Raw genomic sequence first — 18,997 nt, forward strand, 5'->3', positions numbered from 1 at the left:
TCACTTGTGCTGTATGTACTGGGAAGGAGGAGGGGGAAATTAAGGTGTAAAATACAAGTCTTTCTCTAAAGGAGTAGGGAGTACATACTACATATACCTTTAATTAAAGACAACCAGGAAATTATAACAGGTTAAAAATTTCAATCTATAAATTGGGGTTCTGGTTTACTATTTCATTCTTAAGTGACAAAAATGATTCACTGAGCCATATTTTTCAGGACTGGTGAAATAGAAGTAGCCAAGGGTTTTATATCTGTTCATTACAGCCTGTAACTTTATTACCCAGGCGTCTCAAATGATCTAGTATGTTGGATCTAGTTGTTAGCACTTTTTGTTTGTATTTTAATTTGTTGCCTTTAAAATCTCCTTGTAGGGCCAGCCTAGTTCTACCTTAAAAAAAAAACAACACACCCCTCTACTTAAAAGAAATGGTACTTCCTGCTTTCATAAACAGTCATGTGCATAGTTTAGCAAGGCCTGATGCCTCTGGAGCGTTTTCCCTTTATAGCACCATTGAATCCCAGTCCTAGCAGAAGTGCTGCGAATCTTGTGGCCTCATTTTGAACAAAAGGGATTAGAGAAGAAAAATCTCTTGATATAAGGCTTGAAAGCAAGGGCAGGCAATCTTGGTTGTGAATATTTTCTGATTTTTCCAGAAATCAAGCAGAAGATTGAGCTGCTGATGTCAGTTAACTCTGAGAAGTCGTCCTCTTCAGAAAGGTACAGCTACATCTCTTGCATGAACAATTAATGGTGTAGCATTGCTAAGAAACAAACCAGGACATTTTATTTTCTTTTTAAGTTTGCTATATAATGCGTTGTACTGCATGCTGGTCGTTGTGCTGTATTGGAGATGTGTATTTGGGCAGGCTGTTCTGCTTTTACAAAGGGTAATTGATTTTTAAAAAAATAGTGAAGCCTAATCAGCTGCAGCATGCACACCATAACACAGCAGACCACGGGTTCCTGTGTGACAGCTGTTGAAGGCTTTAAAAATAATTTACTTAGCTAAAAAACAAACAAATTGTGCTTGCTTTAAGAAAATGCTAGCATTAGATTTTCTTCCTATATTTTGATGTTGCTGTAACACAAAATTACCGACACTGTAAGATCTAGGTTAAAAACATTTGACGTTGGTTGTAATAAATATTTTCTTATGTGAAAAGGGAGTGCCATTTGTAAATAGCTTAGGAATTGCAAACCCTCAGATTAGTCACATTATGAGAGAGAGATATGATGCTTCTTCAAGTCTGTGCTAGGAGATGGAACAGTCACTGCATGCAGTAATGGTTCATGCCTGCAGGTAAGGACAAAATGACTCAAGTATTTTTAAAGCAATTATTTTATATGTCAATCAAATTATTGTACCTGTAAGGCGATATTTCCTTAAAATGGCTACTTACTTAATACATAGAAGTAAAGGTATTTTTATCTCAAGTCAGAAATGAGGCTGTAGTTGCCTATTTTGCTATGTAAATATTGTGTTCACTTCTGTTTACCAAAATTTTGTATACTATATAATGTTTTAAATTGGGGTTCTTGGGTGTATACCTTGATGCTTACCTTTCTCTTGACAACCTAATAATAGTTTATACCTAACATTGATATTTTGTATTTTAGGTGTGTTGGTTTTTCTTTTCTGTGGTTTTCAGGGTTATCCTTTTTGTTCATAGACTTAATATTTAGGAAAACATGATGGAGAAATAATTTGGTAGTAAGGAATGATATAGGAAAAACACTGGGAAAAAATATGTGAAGAACCTAACATGGTAAAAGGGATTTAATTAAAGTACACTAGTGTATGGAGGACATGATCTGATGACAAAATGATGACATTAAATCGATTTATTAATATAATTAGGTGAAAGTCTCCTGGCTATAATTCAGGGCATTGCAAATATTGAAGATGTTACTGCTTTCTTTAGAGATTGAAAATAGAAAAATTTAGGCACATTTTGCTTATTTTTATGTAGCTAATAACTTCTGGTTTGGGCTAGTCATCCGTTTTTAAGCATTCTGTTTGCTGAGATGAAAATAATCTTCAGCCTTGTGAATGTTCTGCCAGTACAATGGTTGTGATGGGAAGGGGAGAGGGTGGTGGCGTAAATAGTGAACCGTCTGGGTGCCAACTGTAACCTTTGAGTTTTGTTCCTAAGAAGAACATTCTTAATGAGATGACAGCAATAATTATGTTGGCTTTTTGAGAAGCATGAATTCTCTATTGATAAGTTGAGGGTTGAATAGAATGGACGCAAATTGTTGAGAAATTAGGAATGGGTGAGGTTTTTAATGGTTAAAATACATTTTATAAGGGAAGATTCTAAAATATTTTGGTGATCATATTTACTTGTTTAATTTTATTATTTTTAATTTTTTACCTAAGCTCCTGTGGTTAAATTTGATGGAAAGGGAGGAGGATGTATGTGGCCATGATTTTAAAGTTCAGAAATCAGCTGCTGTGCTTATAACAACTTTGTATACAGAGTTTTACCAGAGCTTGCTTGTTTTGTTTGTTATTCTTGCTTTGCTTGATATTTCAAATATCTTACATATATATTTGTAAGTTAAGATATGCTGACTTAGTGGGTGATAAATGTGGTTTATGGGTCAGCCAACACTTGCAAACATAGAAATTGTTTTACTAATATAAATACGTTAAAAATAGAGGTCACCCTTTTTCTTCCCCCCTTTTTAAAGTCATATAATGATGAATAGTCAAATCATTTGTCTTTTTAATTTGTTTGGAAGAACTTGAAAAACACGAATCCCATGTTAAAAAGAAAATTTGGGCCTAGTAACACTATATTCTGCCCAGGAGTTTAATAGCTTGTAGTGCCATGTAGCAATATTTTTTAATTCTTTGTTTTAATTTTTTAATTCTTTGTTTACCATTTACCTAAAATTTATAAGTCTTTGACTAGTGTTGTAAAAAAGTTACTTGCTTGAGGCATGACCCGAGTCGTAAAGATATTTGGAATTTACGGATGGTCAGTATTGCCATTTATTTTTTAGTGGGAAGGATGAAAAGGAAACCCAGTCTTCTTTCTTTAAAGAGAGGAAAGCTACTTGTTTGTAAGGAACCAAGTCACCATTCGCCACAACTGGTTTTGCTCACTGTGTGCAGTACAGAGTGATCTTTAGGTCTTTCAGGAAACCAAGTGGAGAAACAATACTTCTAACAGCAGTTATGTGATGTTCCTAATAATTTTTCCATGTCTTATATGTGACCCCCTTAATGGGAATTTCTAGTCGTGTGACAGCTAGTATTCATTGAATTATTGCTTTTCTCTAGACCATTTTGTGAAAAGCAAAACAACAAAAGAGAAAACTTATTTTTGTAGACTCTTAAAAATCTTTCATTGAAAAATACAAATATGATTTGAAGTAATCTGATAATGGAATTTTGAAGGTTTTTATGTGGGGCCTAGATTAGAAAATGTTAAAATAATAGTTCTCAATGCCACCATGAAATTTAAAATTATGTATTTACCTTTAATAGAATAGTGGAGGTCCCAACGAATGTCGTTTTGTAGGGGAGGCATGGAATACTACTGTTCTGTTTAGAATGGCTGACTCAGAGGACAAAAGCCAATGGAAGAACAAAAGGTTACTTTTTTATGATTTTATATTTTGGAGAGAAATGAAAATCTCAACTTAAGCATTTTTAAAATTAGGGGCAGAGAATATTATTGAATGGATTAAAACAACATGATGCCTGATTTGTCTGTTACTGCCAGGTAGGAGGAGGCATATCTGTTTCAAGAGCGTATCCTTCTTACAGATTTTAAGAGTAAATTGTACGATTACTATACTGTGTTTAATTGAGTGCCTGTTGAATGAAGCAATGTATTCATCTTAAATATGATAGGGACAGAGCCATGCACAGTTTTATTTCCTCATCTACTCCATTTAATGCAAAAAAAAGTGATGCAAAAACTGGGTTTTCAAGTTTTGTTCTTTTCCAATCTAGAACATTCCTGGGATTTGGAAATTTATGGGGTAGAGTAGATGGGGAAGAGGAATAGTAATAATAATAGCTAGAAAAAAGATATTAATAATTTATTAAAATTTTTTAATTTTTATTTTAAAAAACTTTTTACTATTTTAAAATTTTTTATTTATTGATTTGAGTGGGTGAGAGAAACATCTGTTTCACTTATTTATGCATTCGTTGGTTGATTTTTTTGTTAAGACATGTTTTTGTTGATTTCAGAGAGGTAGAGAGACATAGAAACATTAATGAGAGAGAATCATTGTTTGGTTGCCTCCTGCATGCCCCCTACTGGGGATTGAGCCCATTACCTGGGCATGTGCTCTGCCCAGGAATTGGACCATGACATCCTGGTTCATAGGTCAATGCTTAACCACTGAAACACACCAGCTGGGTTGGTTGATTCTTTTATGTGCTCTGACCAGCGATCAAATTCGCAGCCCTGGCAGATGGGGACAGTGCTCTAACCAACTGAACTATCCATCCACAGCCTTATTGAACATTTTTTGAATTCCAGTTCTATGTGAGTAGAGAGAGTGAGCGCACACATTTTGCCCACGCTGGGTGGCTCAGCTGGTTGAAGCATTGTCCTGTACATCAAGAGGTTTCGGGTTCAATCTCTGTTCTGGGTGGGTATAGGAGGCAACTGATTGATGTCTGTCTGTCTGTCTGTCTGTCTCAAAATCAATAAACATATCCTTGGGTGAGGATTAAAAAAAAAAAGGCTGTTGGGAGGATTCAGAGGAATATCTCAGAAAGATCCTGAGTGAACAGAAAGCACTTTGTTGTACTATAATTATTGTCAGACTGTATTGCTACTAGTACTTCTTCAGTTAACTCATGAGCAAAATTGATAACACTCTTTTTAAAAATATTTTCATTAACTTCAGAGAGGAAGGGAGAGGGAAATAGAGATAGAAACATCAATGATTAGAGAGAATCATTGATCGGCTGACTCCTGCACACCCCACAGTGGGGATCGAGCTGGTAACCCCAGCAGTTGCCCTGACCGGGAATTGAACTGTGACCTGGTTCACCAGAATTGAACCGTGACTTCCTGGTTCATAGGTTGATGCTCGACCCCTGAGCCACACTGGCTGGGCCAAAATTGGACAACTCAATATACAAGTGGTGAGCCCAGAGTGCACAGACGCACGGCTTCTAACCCATCTAGACTGACTGCAGAGAGGGCTGAGCAGTTTGTGAGGTGAGGGTCCTGAGAAGCTGAGGATCTACAGTCACATTGAGCATTGCCTGCACCTGCTATGGTTTTATGTAAATGTATATGGATGTTTCTGTAATTAATAAGCTTCACAGTCAAAAGTTATAGTGCCTACAACGTTTGCATTTTCTCAGGGAACAGATACTAAAAGGAAAAGGGTCCATATATTGGAATAAATAAGAAATGATAGCCTAGGTAATTAGCATCCCACATAGCTAGCATATATTTGAATTGACAAATTGCTAGCTACCTTTGTTAGGAGAAGGGAGAAAGGGAGAGAGGGAGAAAGTATAAAAATATTTATGCTGTGGCCTATATTTTAATAATGCTGTATAATCGGGATTGGTGTGAAGTAATAAAGATTGTATGTTGTCCCTCCCCCAATATAAGGATACATGAAACATGTAAAGAACCCATGCTATTTTTGCATGTGTATTTTAATTCTTTTTCTTATTTTGGATCCTCTTAAGTGAAGAGAAAAAGGGCGTATGATAATAATGCGTGGTTGCAGAAAGCAAAAGGAGAAGCCTGGAAGAATAAGGAGAAAATAAAAAAATAGGGATGGGAGATGAAGAGAGAAGGAAATAAAGGATATTCAGTGGAAGAGGATGTAGGATGAAGGTGTCTTTTATTTGCTCTTATGTTGAATGTGCTTTCCTCCATATCTTTGTGGTGAACTAAGTAGTCTTGGGAAGAGTCAGATTTTATAGAAGGGTCTCCATTGGACTCTCCCCTCCCCATTCCAGCTTGGAGGGTAGGGCACTTACTGATAACTGTTTTTACCTTTCCTAACCCCCAACTCTGCCTCTGTTGGCTTTGTTTCTTAGTTTGTGGGGTAATGTATTTGAGTTGTATGTATTTTTCCTGAGTGATGAGATGACAGTGGCTGATTATGTTGTCTTCCTTCCTTATGCTTTATTTTTTTTTAAATTTTAGTAATCTTTTTATTGACAATATATGGGAAAGTACACAGATAATGTAAATCATTATGAGATCCAACTTATTGATTTTTTTTTTTAGTAGTTTATATTCTGTGTGTATCTAAGAAATCTTTGCCAAGCCCAAGATCACTAAGATTTTCTGCTAGGTTTACTTACAGGAGTTTTTGGCTCTTAATATTTAAGTATGTGATTCATTTTGGGTTTAGTATTAAGGTAAAGATTGTGATTATTTCCACAAATGACTTCTGAGTAGTGTCTGTTTTTGAACATTATATATAAACTAGAGGCCATTATATATAAACTATTCGTACACTCGGGGTGGGGTTCCCTCAGCTAGACCTGCACCCTCTCACAGTCCGGGAGCCCTCGGGGGATGTCCGACTGATGGCTTAGGCCCAGGGAGCCGGCCTGTGCCGTCAGTCAGACATCCTTAGCACTGTTGTGGAGGCAGGAGAGGCTCCCGCCACCATAGCTGCTCTCCTGGCTGAGGGGTGTTCCCCCTGTGGGAGAGCACTGACCACCAGGGGGCAGCGCCTGCATTGAGTATCTGAACCCTGTTGGTCAGTGCACTTCATAGCGACAGGTCATTCTGCCATTTGATCAATTTGCATATTAGCCTTTTATTATATAGGATAGGATAAAAACTCTCTGTATACTCTTCTTCCTTCATTACCTATGAGGGATTCATCATGTTTTTGTTTGTAGGTGTAGTTGATTTAGTCTCATTGCCGTATTCATCATATGAATATATCTAATTTTCTTTTCCATTCTACTTTTGATAAGCATGTGGAATGTTTGCCATGTGTGGCTATTAGAAACAGTGCTGCTAGGAGTATTTGTATACATGTCTTTTGGTGAATAGACCTGTGCATGCATTTCTGTTGTGTATATTCTAGGAGTGCAATTGCTGAGATTTTGTGGACATTGCATTGCCACTCTTCCAACATGAATGTGCAAATCTACACTCCCACCAGCTATGCTCCAGGTCCTGCCAACTTGCCACCCCTGTATTCTCTCTCTCTTCCCTTCTCCCTTCTCTCTTACCTTATTCCCTCCCTTTTTCCCCTTTCTCTCTTTTAGCATTCTGCTGGACGTGCCACAATGTGACTGAGAAGTGGAACCTTTTTGAGGAGGATTAAAAGCAGACAGGGGCCTGTTTCTGAATACTGACTTTCATGAAGGAAATCAGAATTAGAAGTTTAGACCAAACAGGAACCATATGGTGTAGTCCTCTGAGGCACTATGGTCCCACCAAAGGATTCTGATCTCAACTGGTTCCTAGAGGCTGCAGGTGTTAACACTAGTTTTCTGATGTGGCTTTAATAGCAAAATTATTTCTTCAGTTAAACCTATTAGAAGGTTATCATGTAAAACATAAAAGAAAGCTTGGGTTGGGAAGCGGTAAGTAACCAGAGCCTCAGTTCTTGGTACTCAGCCATCCACCCTGGAGAACTCCTTCAAGAGCTCAGTCCTCTTTACTCAAAAGCCCTTGAGGTAGGGAGGCCACTTGGTGTATAACCAAGAAATTATGACTTTTCTGATATGTTCCAAGGATTAAGTTTCATATTCATAGTCTATAAAATGTTTGTATTATATACCTAAATAAAAGTGTAGTGTTATCTTTTGATTTTTGCTTTAAAACCAGATATTTATTTGAGCTTCCTTCCTGTTGATAATTATTTATTTGGTATAGATTCAGGAGTTTCTCAATTATTTTATGTGTTATCAATTTAATTTTTGGTTCTGTTTTCTGATTCCTCTTTGGTGGGTTGCCACATGGTAGCTAGAGCAAACCTTTCAGAACACAGATCTGACCAGGAGGGTTGCTCTGTTGTGAAAGCCCTTCAACTGTCTTCCCATTGTTCTTGGCATAAAGGTAAACTCCATATCTGTGACAGTGAGCACCCACACTCCCCAGCCCAGTCTCAGTCTTCTGACTTTGGTCATGTCTCTTCTACCTTGTTGTTTTGCTGCTGACATCCTCTCATCACAAGGAAGCCTGCCTAGGTCAGATTACGCCTATTATAAGCCCTTACAAAACATGCACCTCTCCTTTGTAGCATTTGTCACAGCTGCTGTTTGACAGTGGGGAGTATCAATGACATTTGGTTTACTTACTGTTTACTTACTATTAGCCCTAACTTATGATTTTAAATATAGAAGTGCTTTCATTACAAAATATTTTTATTTTATTACCATTATTTGTTTTTGCTAATCTTTACCTGAGGATATTTTTTCTATTGATTTTTAGAGAGAGTGGAAGTGGGGGAAAGAAAGGGAATGGGGAGAAGAAAAGAGAGAGAGGAGAGGAGAGAGAGAAAGAGGGAGTGAGAGAGACAGGGAGAGAGAGAGAGATTGCCTCCTGCATACACCCCGACTGGGGCTGGAGATGAATTTACAACCCAGGTATGTGCCTTAGACTGGGAATTGAACCCGCAACTCTTTGGTGTACAGGCCAACACTCTAAGCACTGAGAAACACCAGCCAGGGCAAAATATTTTTATATTATCATTTAAAGCTTACAAATTATGAAATCTGTGGTAAGACTTTTTGGTAGTAGGGAATCATCTATTTTTATGGTATTAGCATTGGTTAATAAATTATAGCCATATAGTCTATGTACATAAAATTGTATGTAGTCAATTATAATCATAAGTGAATTTAACTGTTATAAGGTGTTAAGGTTACAAATCTTAGGGTTTTTTTGTCACCATAAAAATGCACAGTTTGTTATTACATATTTTTTACATTAGTTTTAATGTAAGATGGAAATTAAATTTGAACACTTTCTATCTCTGTGCTAAACTAGTGATGCCATACCATAGCCATTTATTCCCCAAATGTCAGTATTTTCTATATCACCTTGGTGCTTTTGGTTATGGTTGCATTCCACCCTCCACTATTATTTACTTAATATCATGCTTTTTTGTTTACTTTTAATTGTGGTAAAATATATATAACAAACTTTAATAATACCTTCAAAATTTTTCTCAATTGCAGTTGACATTTAATATATTAATTTCAGGTGTACAGGATAGTGGTTAGATATTTATATAATTTATGAAGTGATTCTACACCCCCCAAAAAGTCAGTTCCCCTCCTCATAATGCCTTGTAAAAGTTAATTTTCTTTAAAATGAATATTTGTATCTCTACCAGAACTGAAGAATTAGTATCATTTGCCTTAAAAAACAATTACTATTAAATCCTGTCTGGATTCTGTTGTCTGATAAAGGCCTCAGCCTTGAGCCATATGCTCCTCTGTTTACAAGGGAAATTAAATTGGCAAGTTTCATAAAGGGGCTTAAGAATGTGTTAGCATCAAAGTGAGACCTGTTCTTTCATACACTCAATGGAAAGAACCTTGGGAAAGAAGTAACTTTCTCATTATGTGATTCATTGTAATTCATTTCCAAGCCCCAAGTACAACTTAAGATCATTTTGTATACCAGCAGTGGCACTTCATTGTTTTCAGTTGGGGGACCCTCCCCCCACCCTCCCACCCCACCCCACCCTTACCACAAAAGGAAGATCAGGGAAGTTTTGAACAACTCCCTTTAACTGTCATATTGCAGATTTCCTTTGTAGCAGAATTCTTTATCTCCTAGTAGCTGGAAGTTGTTAACACTAATTTTAGTGTAGATTGCATTTCTCATCCATCCATCCTACATTTATCAGCAGTTGCTATGTGCTAGCCACTCAATGATTTGGAAATTGGGGAATAATAAAGGCAGCACAAAAATGTAGGATCTTTGCTGGATGGCTTACTCCTGATATTATTTGACCAGTTTCTTTGGTATGAGTGCTGAGGTGCTGTATCATTGGCACTCTACAGTGGGAGACCTTGGCACTCCTTGAAAGAACTACACATAACTAGTAAGTTGCATTTTGGGGAGCTTTCATGGAGACTAGAGCTGTGGTGAAAGGGTTACAAATACAGTTGCCTACCAGAGGCCACTGTCAGTGAGTGGTGTGGTCCAGGAAGAGACTCTAGAAAACTGGATTCTCTCCATCCAAAAAGGTGGCTGCTGATGAGCTCTTGCTGTTTACTGCCATGTCAAATACAGGCCAAGTTTTGCCAGCTCTTGTGATTTCTGGAGCCTAGAGAAGTTTTGTTGTTTTTATGTCAGCTCTCTCTTATTTTACTAGTAAACTAGAGGCCTGGTGCACGGATTCATGCACTGGTGGGGTCCCTTGGCATGGTCTGTGGCGATCGGGCGAAACTGGCAGTCCAGCACCACCTGCTGCTCTTGCTCATCCCGGCCCTGCTGTGCCTGCCACTGCTGCGGTCTCCAGGCTGTGGTGGCCAGCCAGGAGCCCTGTGTCTGGTATTTGTCGGTCAGCTGAGTGACACTCCCACTGTGGGAGCACACTGACCACCAAAAGGCAGCTCCTGCATTGAGTGTCTGCCCCCTGGTGGTCAGTGCGCGTCATAGTAACCAGTTGATCGGTCATTCAGTAGTTTGGTTGCTTAGGCTTTTTTATATGTAGGTGACGGTGCAAATTAAACCAAAACAAAAGGTCATATGAGCCTTAGAAAAAAGAGTATCTGCTATCTAAATTCAGCTCATGGTAAACATTTTCTGCTATACTATAGCACATTGACTCACAATTCATAAGCCATAGTCCTATGCAGACTTAAGACTTATTGTAAAGGAATTTCAAATCCTAAGAGTACTAAGCATTATCTATAGATTGAAGGTATACAAATCAAAGTTTATCATGCTAGAGAGTGGGTCTCTGGGTTTTTGTGACATTTCAAATATGCAAAAGCATGAGTGATGACTGCTCTAATAACCACATACTCCAAAACCAAAATTTAATAAGATACCAGTTGTGTGGAGTAGGAAAGGCCCCCCAAAAGATACTCATTTCTCAGACTGGGAAGTTGTTATTTTTATTATATGACTATTTATTAAGTATCCACTGTGGTAGAACTTAAACTTTAATAAATAATCTGAAAATAACAGAGGTGGAACAATCTTCTGTTTGTACCTTATCCACCTTAAGGTGGCACAATGCCACCTTATCCTTTTTCTCCCTTTCCCTTCTTTATCCACCTTTCTTCCCCTCACCCTCCTTTACCTACCTCTCCATAAATTTTTTTTCAATCTAGTTAGAATATCTACAATGCAATAGCAAAAGTGTCAGAGAAAATGCAGGTCAGGGTAGAAGGCTATGATGGAGGACAGCCAGGTGCACACTCAGAGCTGCATTTGCCTTGCAGCTCCTGAGGGTGACTGACAAATCTGGTTTTCAGTTTTCTGACGGCCAAACTAAAGGGAAAAAGTAACATTGCTCTTACTATCTTTAAGGAGAAAGCACACTCGTTTCTGTAGGAGACTCAAACCTTCTCTCTAACTTAATTAATGCTTATTTAACAACCTTTTTTCACATATCTCAGAAGATGTGTTAATTTTAGAAAATTCAGATTAAGAGAAAATAAAAAAAACATGCTTTTATCATGAAAGGCCAGACATTATTCTTACTTTTTTTGTTTTAGTGTATGTAGATATATAAAAATGGAGCAGCTTATACTGTAACAACATCACCAAAGAAAACTCAGAATCATACTGACAAATTATTTTAGAATTGGTTTTTTACCCTTAGCATATGCAATCTTTTAATTAAATAATCTATAGCATCGTTTAAAAAATAGTATCAATTTTAAAGGCTGAATAGGACTGAGTCCATGCTATCGATAGATGTACCATAATTTTATGTATTGAGTCTTAGTCTTAGACATGGAATCACTTGCAATGACAACTTGTAAGTCTTTTGATAAGGGTATTAAATTGCCTCCAGAATGGTACAGTTTTACACATTCACTGGCAGTATATAAAGGACCCGTTTGCTTACACCCTCAACTGGGGTTCTCAAAATAGTCTCTTTTTGAGAGTTACAAAGATGACGCTGAAAATATGCTAGACAATGTTGACCTTATTAGTCCCTCTGCTCCTTAGCTCTTCCTTCTGATAAAGCCAGATGTCATTGTGATACCTTCATTGTTTCACAATACCTTCAGTGTGTATTAATGACAGCGAAGTCAATATAATCAACTTTAACAAGATACAAGGCACTGTAGATTCTGGTCTTCAGTCAGGCATTTATGAACTGCCAAAGGTGTACTTACTGTTTATACTAAACTAATGAATCTTAATTTTATAAGGGATTTCAAGAAGTTATATGATCCAAATTTCTCACACCAGACAGATGACAAAACATTCAACATAGGTGGCTGGTTTCCTTTTTTACTAAAAATGTGCAGGAATTAGTATTCACTGACTTTATTGCAAAATTTAATCATCTTTTTAGTCAAGATCCTCCTTTTGGCAAAATACATTTTTCTTGCTGGATTTTGAGTCTTTTTGGAGGGCATGGTGGCAGAGGGTTGTGTGCTTTGTACACAGGAGGACTGGAATCTTAAGTCCAAACTCTCAGGTTAGCATTACAAGCTGAGGAAACAGCATGTAGGAGAGTGAAATTACATAAGGGTAGGAAAGAGGTTGATGAAAGGATGGGAAAATAGGTGAGAAAGAGATGTGCCTGTGGCAAGGATTCAGTGGTAAGGTTTTGAACTTTATGCTGAAAATTTCCAAGAGCCACTGAAAGGTTGTAGCAAAGGAGATACTACGCTCATGTTTAGAACATGCACATGCTCCTGTGCATGAAGGAAGGTCTTTCAGGAAAGCCTTAACCAACTGCATTTTCCCCTCTAGAATGAAGGTTGCAAGACACGCTGCAGAGGTGGTGGTAGAATGTTATTCGTTTGCTCTGGAAATGGGTGGAAAAATTATGGCAGTATTTCTTTACCAGTTGAATGACAGAGGGCAGATGGATTCTTTGGTGCTGTATTAAACATTGGATTAGATTACGAAGATAGGCTGTGAAATGTATTTCTCTCCCAGGCTTTAAAAAGAGTGTGGCCCCTTATTTATTTGGATGGGTAGAGATGCTCCTTTCTAAAGACAGGTGGTTGGCTTATTGAGCCTTAAGTATTTTTTAAAATATATTTTTATTTATTTCAGAGAGGAAGGGAGAGGGAGAGATAGAAATATCAATGATGAGAGAGAATCATTGATTGGCTGCTTCCTGCATGCCCCTTACTGGGGATCAAGCCCGCAACCCAGGCATGTGCCCTGATCAGAATCGAACTGGGGACCCTTCAGTCCCAGGCCGATGCTCTGTCCACTGAGCCAAACTGGTTAGGGCTACCTTCAGTATTTTTTAATGGTACATATGCATAATCATGACAGGATTCCTCATTTACAGTTAATAATTTGAGATGTTTGTCTCAAAGTTTCGTATAAACGATTTGTGACAAGTCTCTGCTCGAATATATAAAGTATTACTTCTATAAATTGTTTAAAATATTCTCGGCCAGTGGTGCACCATAGACTTTCTGCAGTGATCTGGAAGGGTCTATAACATAGCCTCCTGAGCGTTGGAAATCTGGCTACATGACTGAAGAGCTACATTTAAACTTAAAATTTAATTGTAATTTAAAATTTAAAAAACATGGACCCTTTTTTTTGAAATAGGAGAATGCCACTGAACAGTTACTTTAACCTTTTCTTATTTACAAAAGAGTACTATTTTTAAAAATATATTTTATTGATTTTTTACAGAGAGGAAGGGAGAGAGATAGAGAGTTAGAAACATCGATGAGAGAGGAACATCAATCAGCTGCCCCCTGCACATCTCCTACTGGGGATGTGCCTGCAACCCAGGTACGTGCCCTTGACCGGAATCGAACCTGGGACCTTTCAGTCCGCAAGCCGACGCTCTATCCACTGAGCCAAACTGGTTTCGGCAAGAGTACTATTTTTTTAAAAATATGTTTTTATTGATGAGAGAGAGAGAAAAAAAGAGAGAGGGAGATATTGGTTGCTTCCTACATGCACCCCGACAGGGACTGAACCCAAAACCCGGGTCTATCCCCTGACTGGGAATTGAACTGGTGATCTTTTGGTGCATGGCACGATGCTCAACCACTGAACCACACCAGCCAGGGCAAGTATTGTTTTCTTTTTTTTTATTTCTTAAAGTGTTACAAAGAATATTACACATGTCTCCTTTTTCCCCCCCTTGACATTCCCCCGGCTTCCCCCACCCCGCAGTGTCTTGTGTCCATTAGTTATTCTCATATGCATATAAGTCCTTTGGTTGATCTCCTACCCCCGCCCCCCAACCCTCCCCGAGTATTGTTTTCTTTATAATTCTTTCTCTTTCCGGAGCTCCACCTATTTCATTTAAAAATTATTTTTCTCTTCCTATGCTGACAGTATTATACTGTATGAGTAAAACACTTGATTTTAACTCATATTGGATAATTTGAAGGGAATTGTATTCTGTAGTTATTTGTCCTTTGATAAAATTGTTAGTTCTCCCCTTCAAGGGAGAAGAATGCTGCTTAATTATCTGCCATCACATCACTTAATGAATTTTAAATCTTTTTAATTTTCTATTAATTTAACAGCATCTATTAATTGTAAAAACAATTTAGTTTTTAAATTTTTGCTTTTAAAGGAAAAGAGAAAATGATATAGACAAATTTCTAAGTTTATTATATCTGATAAAAATAAAGATAGTAGCTGAATTATAGTTTATGGTATTCAATATGTGATTGTATGTGCGCGCACGCGCGCGCACACACACACACACACCCACACACACACACACAATTATTCTCACTTTGTTCTTCTCGTCATCTTATTTTAGCCAGAGCACACAAACACATAAAATCCAAATACTGACTTGAAACTCAGTTCTTGTCCCCTCACCATCCCTTTTATTTTTTTTCCTGACAGTTTACTAATAATTACTATTATACTCTTTGGACCCAGAATCAAAAGGTCACCTTGTTCTTGGGCTAGGATAATCCTTAGTCTGCTTGGAGGGGCCTCTTCAATGCAAGGCTAAACCAGGTTCATAGTTATGTTGAATTTTGTTATATTTATTTATTGAAAGGGAAGTCTGATGAAATTAAACATAGAATTGAGAAAGAAAAGTTTTGTTGTTGTTTAACTCAATCATTTTCATTTTCTTTTCTTAAGAGATTAAAAATGCTTCCCTTTATTTTATTCTTACTGGGTATTCAATTATAATTTGACAGTCTGTTTGAATAAATGAAAGACTTTTTTAGATGAATCCTTGGTTGCCTTTTCCTATATAATAAAAGTCTAGTATGCTAAGTGTCCGGTTGTCTGGTCGTTTGTTCAACCAATCAAAGCGTAATATGCTAATGATATGTTAAGTCCACTCAACTGCTTGCTATGTTGTGCATTGATCACGAGGGGACAGACAGTCGACTGGTTGACCAGTCACTATGACATGCACTGACCACCATGGGGCAGATGCTCCAACTGGTAGGTTAGCTTGCTGCTGGGGTCCAGCTGATCGGACTGAGCGAGAAGGGCTGGACCCGCTCTGGAGTCCTCCTGCGGTCCCTCCCCGGCTGGCTAACTTCCTGCGTTTCTCTCCACCCCCGATTGTGCACTGGTGGGGTCCCTTGGCCTGGCCTGCACCCTCTCGCAAATGGGACCCCTCAGGGGATGTCAGGAAAGCTGGTTTCGGCCTAATCCCACAGGCCAGGCCTCGGGACCCCACTGGCGCACGAATTTGTGCACCGGGCCTCTAGTGATATAATAAACACCTTGTACTGTTGAATGTGATTTCCTGCTCAGTTTAGGACTGTCATTTTTTCCCTGGGCTTTTGTAGTTGGAACGAGAGAGTGTATTGATTTACTGCTGTGATGATATCTTGGTACACATCCATTTCAAAATAGATGCAAGTGTTTATTTCAGAGTAAACAAGTCAAGAAATTGTGTTTTGGTGTAATGAGTTGTGCACTGTCTGATGGTTCATCCTTACGTCCAGTCCCTTCACTGAGGTGTACCCGAGCAGCTTCTGCTGTGGTTTCTGCCCTGCTGTCAAGCATGGTCCCAGCTGCAGCTTAGGCCCTTCTTAGCGGTCCATTTGGCTCCTAAAGAAAAAAACAGTTTCCTCTGCTTCGCTCAGAGTTGCTATAAAATATTTAGCAGCTAGTGATGAAAATTGAACTGTATCATAGTAGTAAAACTTACCTGTTTATCCAACCACTTGTTGAATGAAATTAGATTTTATAGAGAATATTAAAAAGGTCTTTTTCTGATTCTTAGGATAAGATTATTATGATGGATTTGTTTGTAGAAATACTTTTATTTATTTTTAAAAAACTTCATTTTAGAGAGCAGAAAAATGGGGCGAGAGGGAGGAAGGAAGGAGAGAGAGAGAGAGAGAGAGAGAGAGAGAGAGAGAGAGATTGGCTGCTCCAACTGGGGATTGTACCCGTAACCTGGGCATGTGCTCCGATAAGGAATTGAATCCGCTACCCTTTGGTTTAGCATAAGTGAACTTGTTCACACCAGAGGGACAACGCTCCAAACAACTGAGCTACACTGGCCAGGACTATAAAAATACTTTTAGATTAATGTAAATCAAGCATTTCCCAAGAAATTTATTTAAAACAATGTTTTAAAAGTGGATCTTCTAAAGTTAACTTTTTCTAAAGATGAGGTTCTGTCTGGCGACCTGATTTGATAGGGTATTTTTTGTAGTTTTGACCTTTAAAATTCCCACTAAGGGTTCAGTGGCACCACGCCTTGCCACTGGTGTATCTCCAAATGTGACTGACATTGTATTCCCCAGCAAGTCCAGCATAGCCCGCCTCTCCCCAGTGATGCAGCACATCAGTGTTTTGTTTTGTTTTTCTTGCATTTAAGGGCATGTGATAACAAAATAACATATATTTAACACTAGGCAAACATTTGCTCAATTATATGGTGATGCCTTAAAAAAGCACATGGGCAGCAAAAGCTTTTAAAAAGAAATAGAAGATTTACATCTTGTCTCATACCATTCACTAACCATAGCTTTTAACTAGTTCTTTTGAACAGGCATATATAGATGTATAGATGATAAAAACATCACAGCAAGACTGGAATTTGAAGGTCCAGTTTGCCCCCCACCCTTGTTTATTCATGATGAAAACTGATACCCCAAATAGTGAAGTGATTCCAGATAGGATTGAAATTTAGAGTGTTGGAGCATTGGTTTGACCAGCTTTCTTTCTCTTTAAGAAAACCAAGAATGGCCAGAACCAGTTTGGCTCAGTGGATAGAGCGTCAGCCTGCGGACTGAAGGGTCCCAGGTTCGATTCCGGTCAAGGGCATGTGCCTTGGTTGCGGGCGCATCCCCAGTGGGGGGCGTGTAGGAGGCAGCTGATCGATGTTTCTAACTCTCTATCCCTCTCCCTTCCTCTCTGTAAAAAATCAATAAAATATATTTAAAAAAAAAGATAAAAGAAAACCAAGAATGGTTACTTTAAGTTTTACTGGTATTGTTCTTTTGCCCTAGACAGAGCATGGAAGAAATGCCTTTTGTTTTATAGCGTATTCTCCTGTTCACTACTAGTTTAGTTTTTTAAAAACCCTTGCAGGTGTATAGGATAGATGGTTCTAGTCCCACTTCATGGGTAAGAAAAACAGTATGTGCATACCTGTTACTGGTCAAGGTACCCTGAAAGCCATGTTTTGCAGCTCTTACCCCTGTGCCTCAGGTTCTGGATACCAGAAGATGTCGAGTGTTTTCACGTACAAGGTGTCTTGAGTCAGGCTTGCATGCAGTTAATGGGCCTGTGCTCTTCAGGTCTTCCTCCAGTAACTTCAAGGTGTAAGCGTCAAGAAGGCAAAGAGATGAGGAGTGCCAGCCTTGGCCTTGAAACAGAGTAAATATAACTAGCACACAAGGACAAAATTCACATTTTTTGTTCTCTTATACCCTTTTCTCTCTTTATTTAAAAAAATATTTTTATTGATTTCAAAGAGGAAGGGAGTGGTAGTGAGAGATAGAATCTTCATTGATGAGAGGGAATTATTAACCAGCTGCCCTCCTGTACCTCTCCCCCACACTGGGGATCAACCAACAATCTGAGCATGTGCCTTGATCAGGAATTGAACCATGATCTCCTGGTTCCTAGGTTGATACTCAACCACTCAGCCACACCGGGCAGACTCTTCTACCTTTTTCTTGCCCATCTTGGTTTGATATAATGATTTTTAATCCCAAATCTCTGTTTGAAGAGAACTATGCAATTTCTTTGACAAGAAGACCAGGGTTTAAGTGTAAATGTGACTCTGATCCCCTGGGATCACAGTATCTGCTTCCTTTAAGTAGCAGCAGCCTTTTCAGGAGATGCTACAAAAGGTCAAAAGCACAGTCAATTCAGATACTAAGAATTAAATGTCTTCATTCTGTTTGCTGTTTAATACTTTTTTTTAAAAAAATATATTTTATTGATTTTTCACAGAGAGGAAGGGAGAGAGATAGAGAGCTAGAAACATCGATGAGAGAGAAACATCGATCAGCCGCCTCCCGCACATCTCCTACTGGAGATGTGCCTGCAACCCAGGCACGCCCTTGACCGGAATCGAACCTGGGACCTTTCAGTCCACAGGCCGACGCTCTATCCACTGAGCCAAACCCGTTTCGGCTGTTTAATACATTTTGTTAGTTAAAAATTTTGAACAATTAAACGAGAGACCAGCAAAAGGTTTAACGTTTTTTGTGTGTATGGCGCTTGTGATTTTTATAGCTGTGTAGACATTAATGACACTTTGATATCAGTGATGTAGCTAAGAAAGATTAACAGCCTTGACTGTTTTTTCTCAGTGGCTAGAGCATCGGCCTGACCACCTAAGGGTCTAGGGTTCAATTCCCAGTCAAGGGCATGTACCTGGGTTGGGGGTTTGCTCTGCACTTCCAGTTGGTTGTATGCAGGAGGCAACCAGTCAATGTGTCTCT

The 18,997-nt window shown here is 38.4% G+C and overlaps 1 protein-coding gene across 3 annotated transcripts in view; it reads left to right on the forward strand.

Moving 5' to 3' along the window:
- The first annotated feature begins 462 nt into the window (after positions 1-462).
- Positions 463-18,997, forward strand: part of SRPK2 (SRSF protein kinase 2) — a 148,349-nt gene continuing 129,814 nt past the window's right edge. For 2 of the 3 annotated variants that reach the window (XR_001515750.1, XM_015571221.1), the window contains exon 1: positions 1,125-1,303. Coding sequence is in view for 2 of the 3 variants with exons in the window: in XM_015571221.1 (XP_015426707.1) it covers positions 1,263-1,303 (41 nt within the window). In the remaining variant the exon portion in view is untranslated. Of the gene's footprint in view, positions 721-1,124; positions 1,304-18,997 lie in introns of those variants that run through there. The other variant, XM_006774891.2, reaches the window with a different exon arrangement.

Source organism: Myotis davidii, unplaced genomic scaffold (genome assembly GCF_000327345.1).
Source record: "Myotis davidii unplaced genomic scaffold, ASM32734v1 scaffold125, whole genome shotgun sequence".
NCBI classification, from domain to species: Eukaryota; Metazoa; Chordata; class Mammalia; order Chiroptera; family Vespertilionidae; genus Myotis; species Myotis davidii.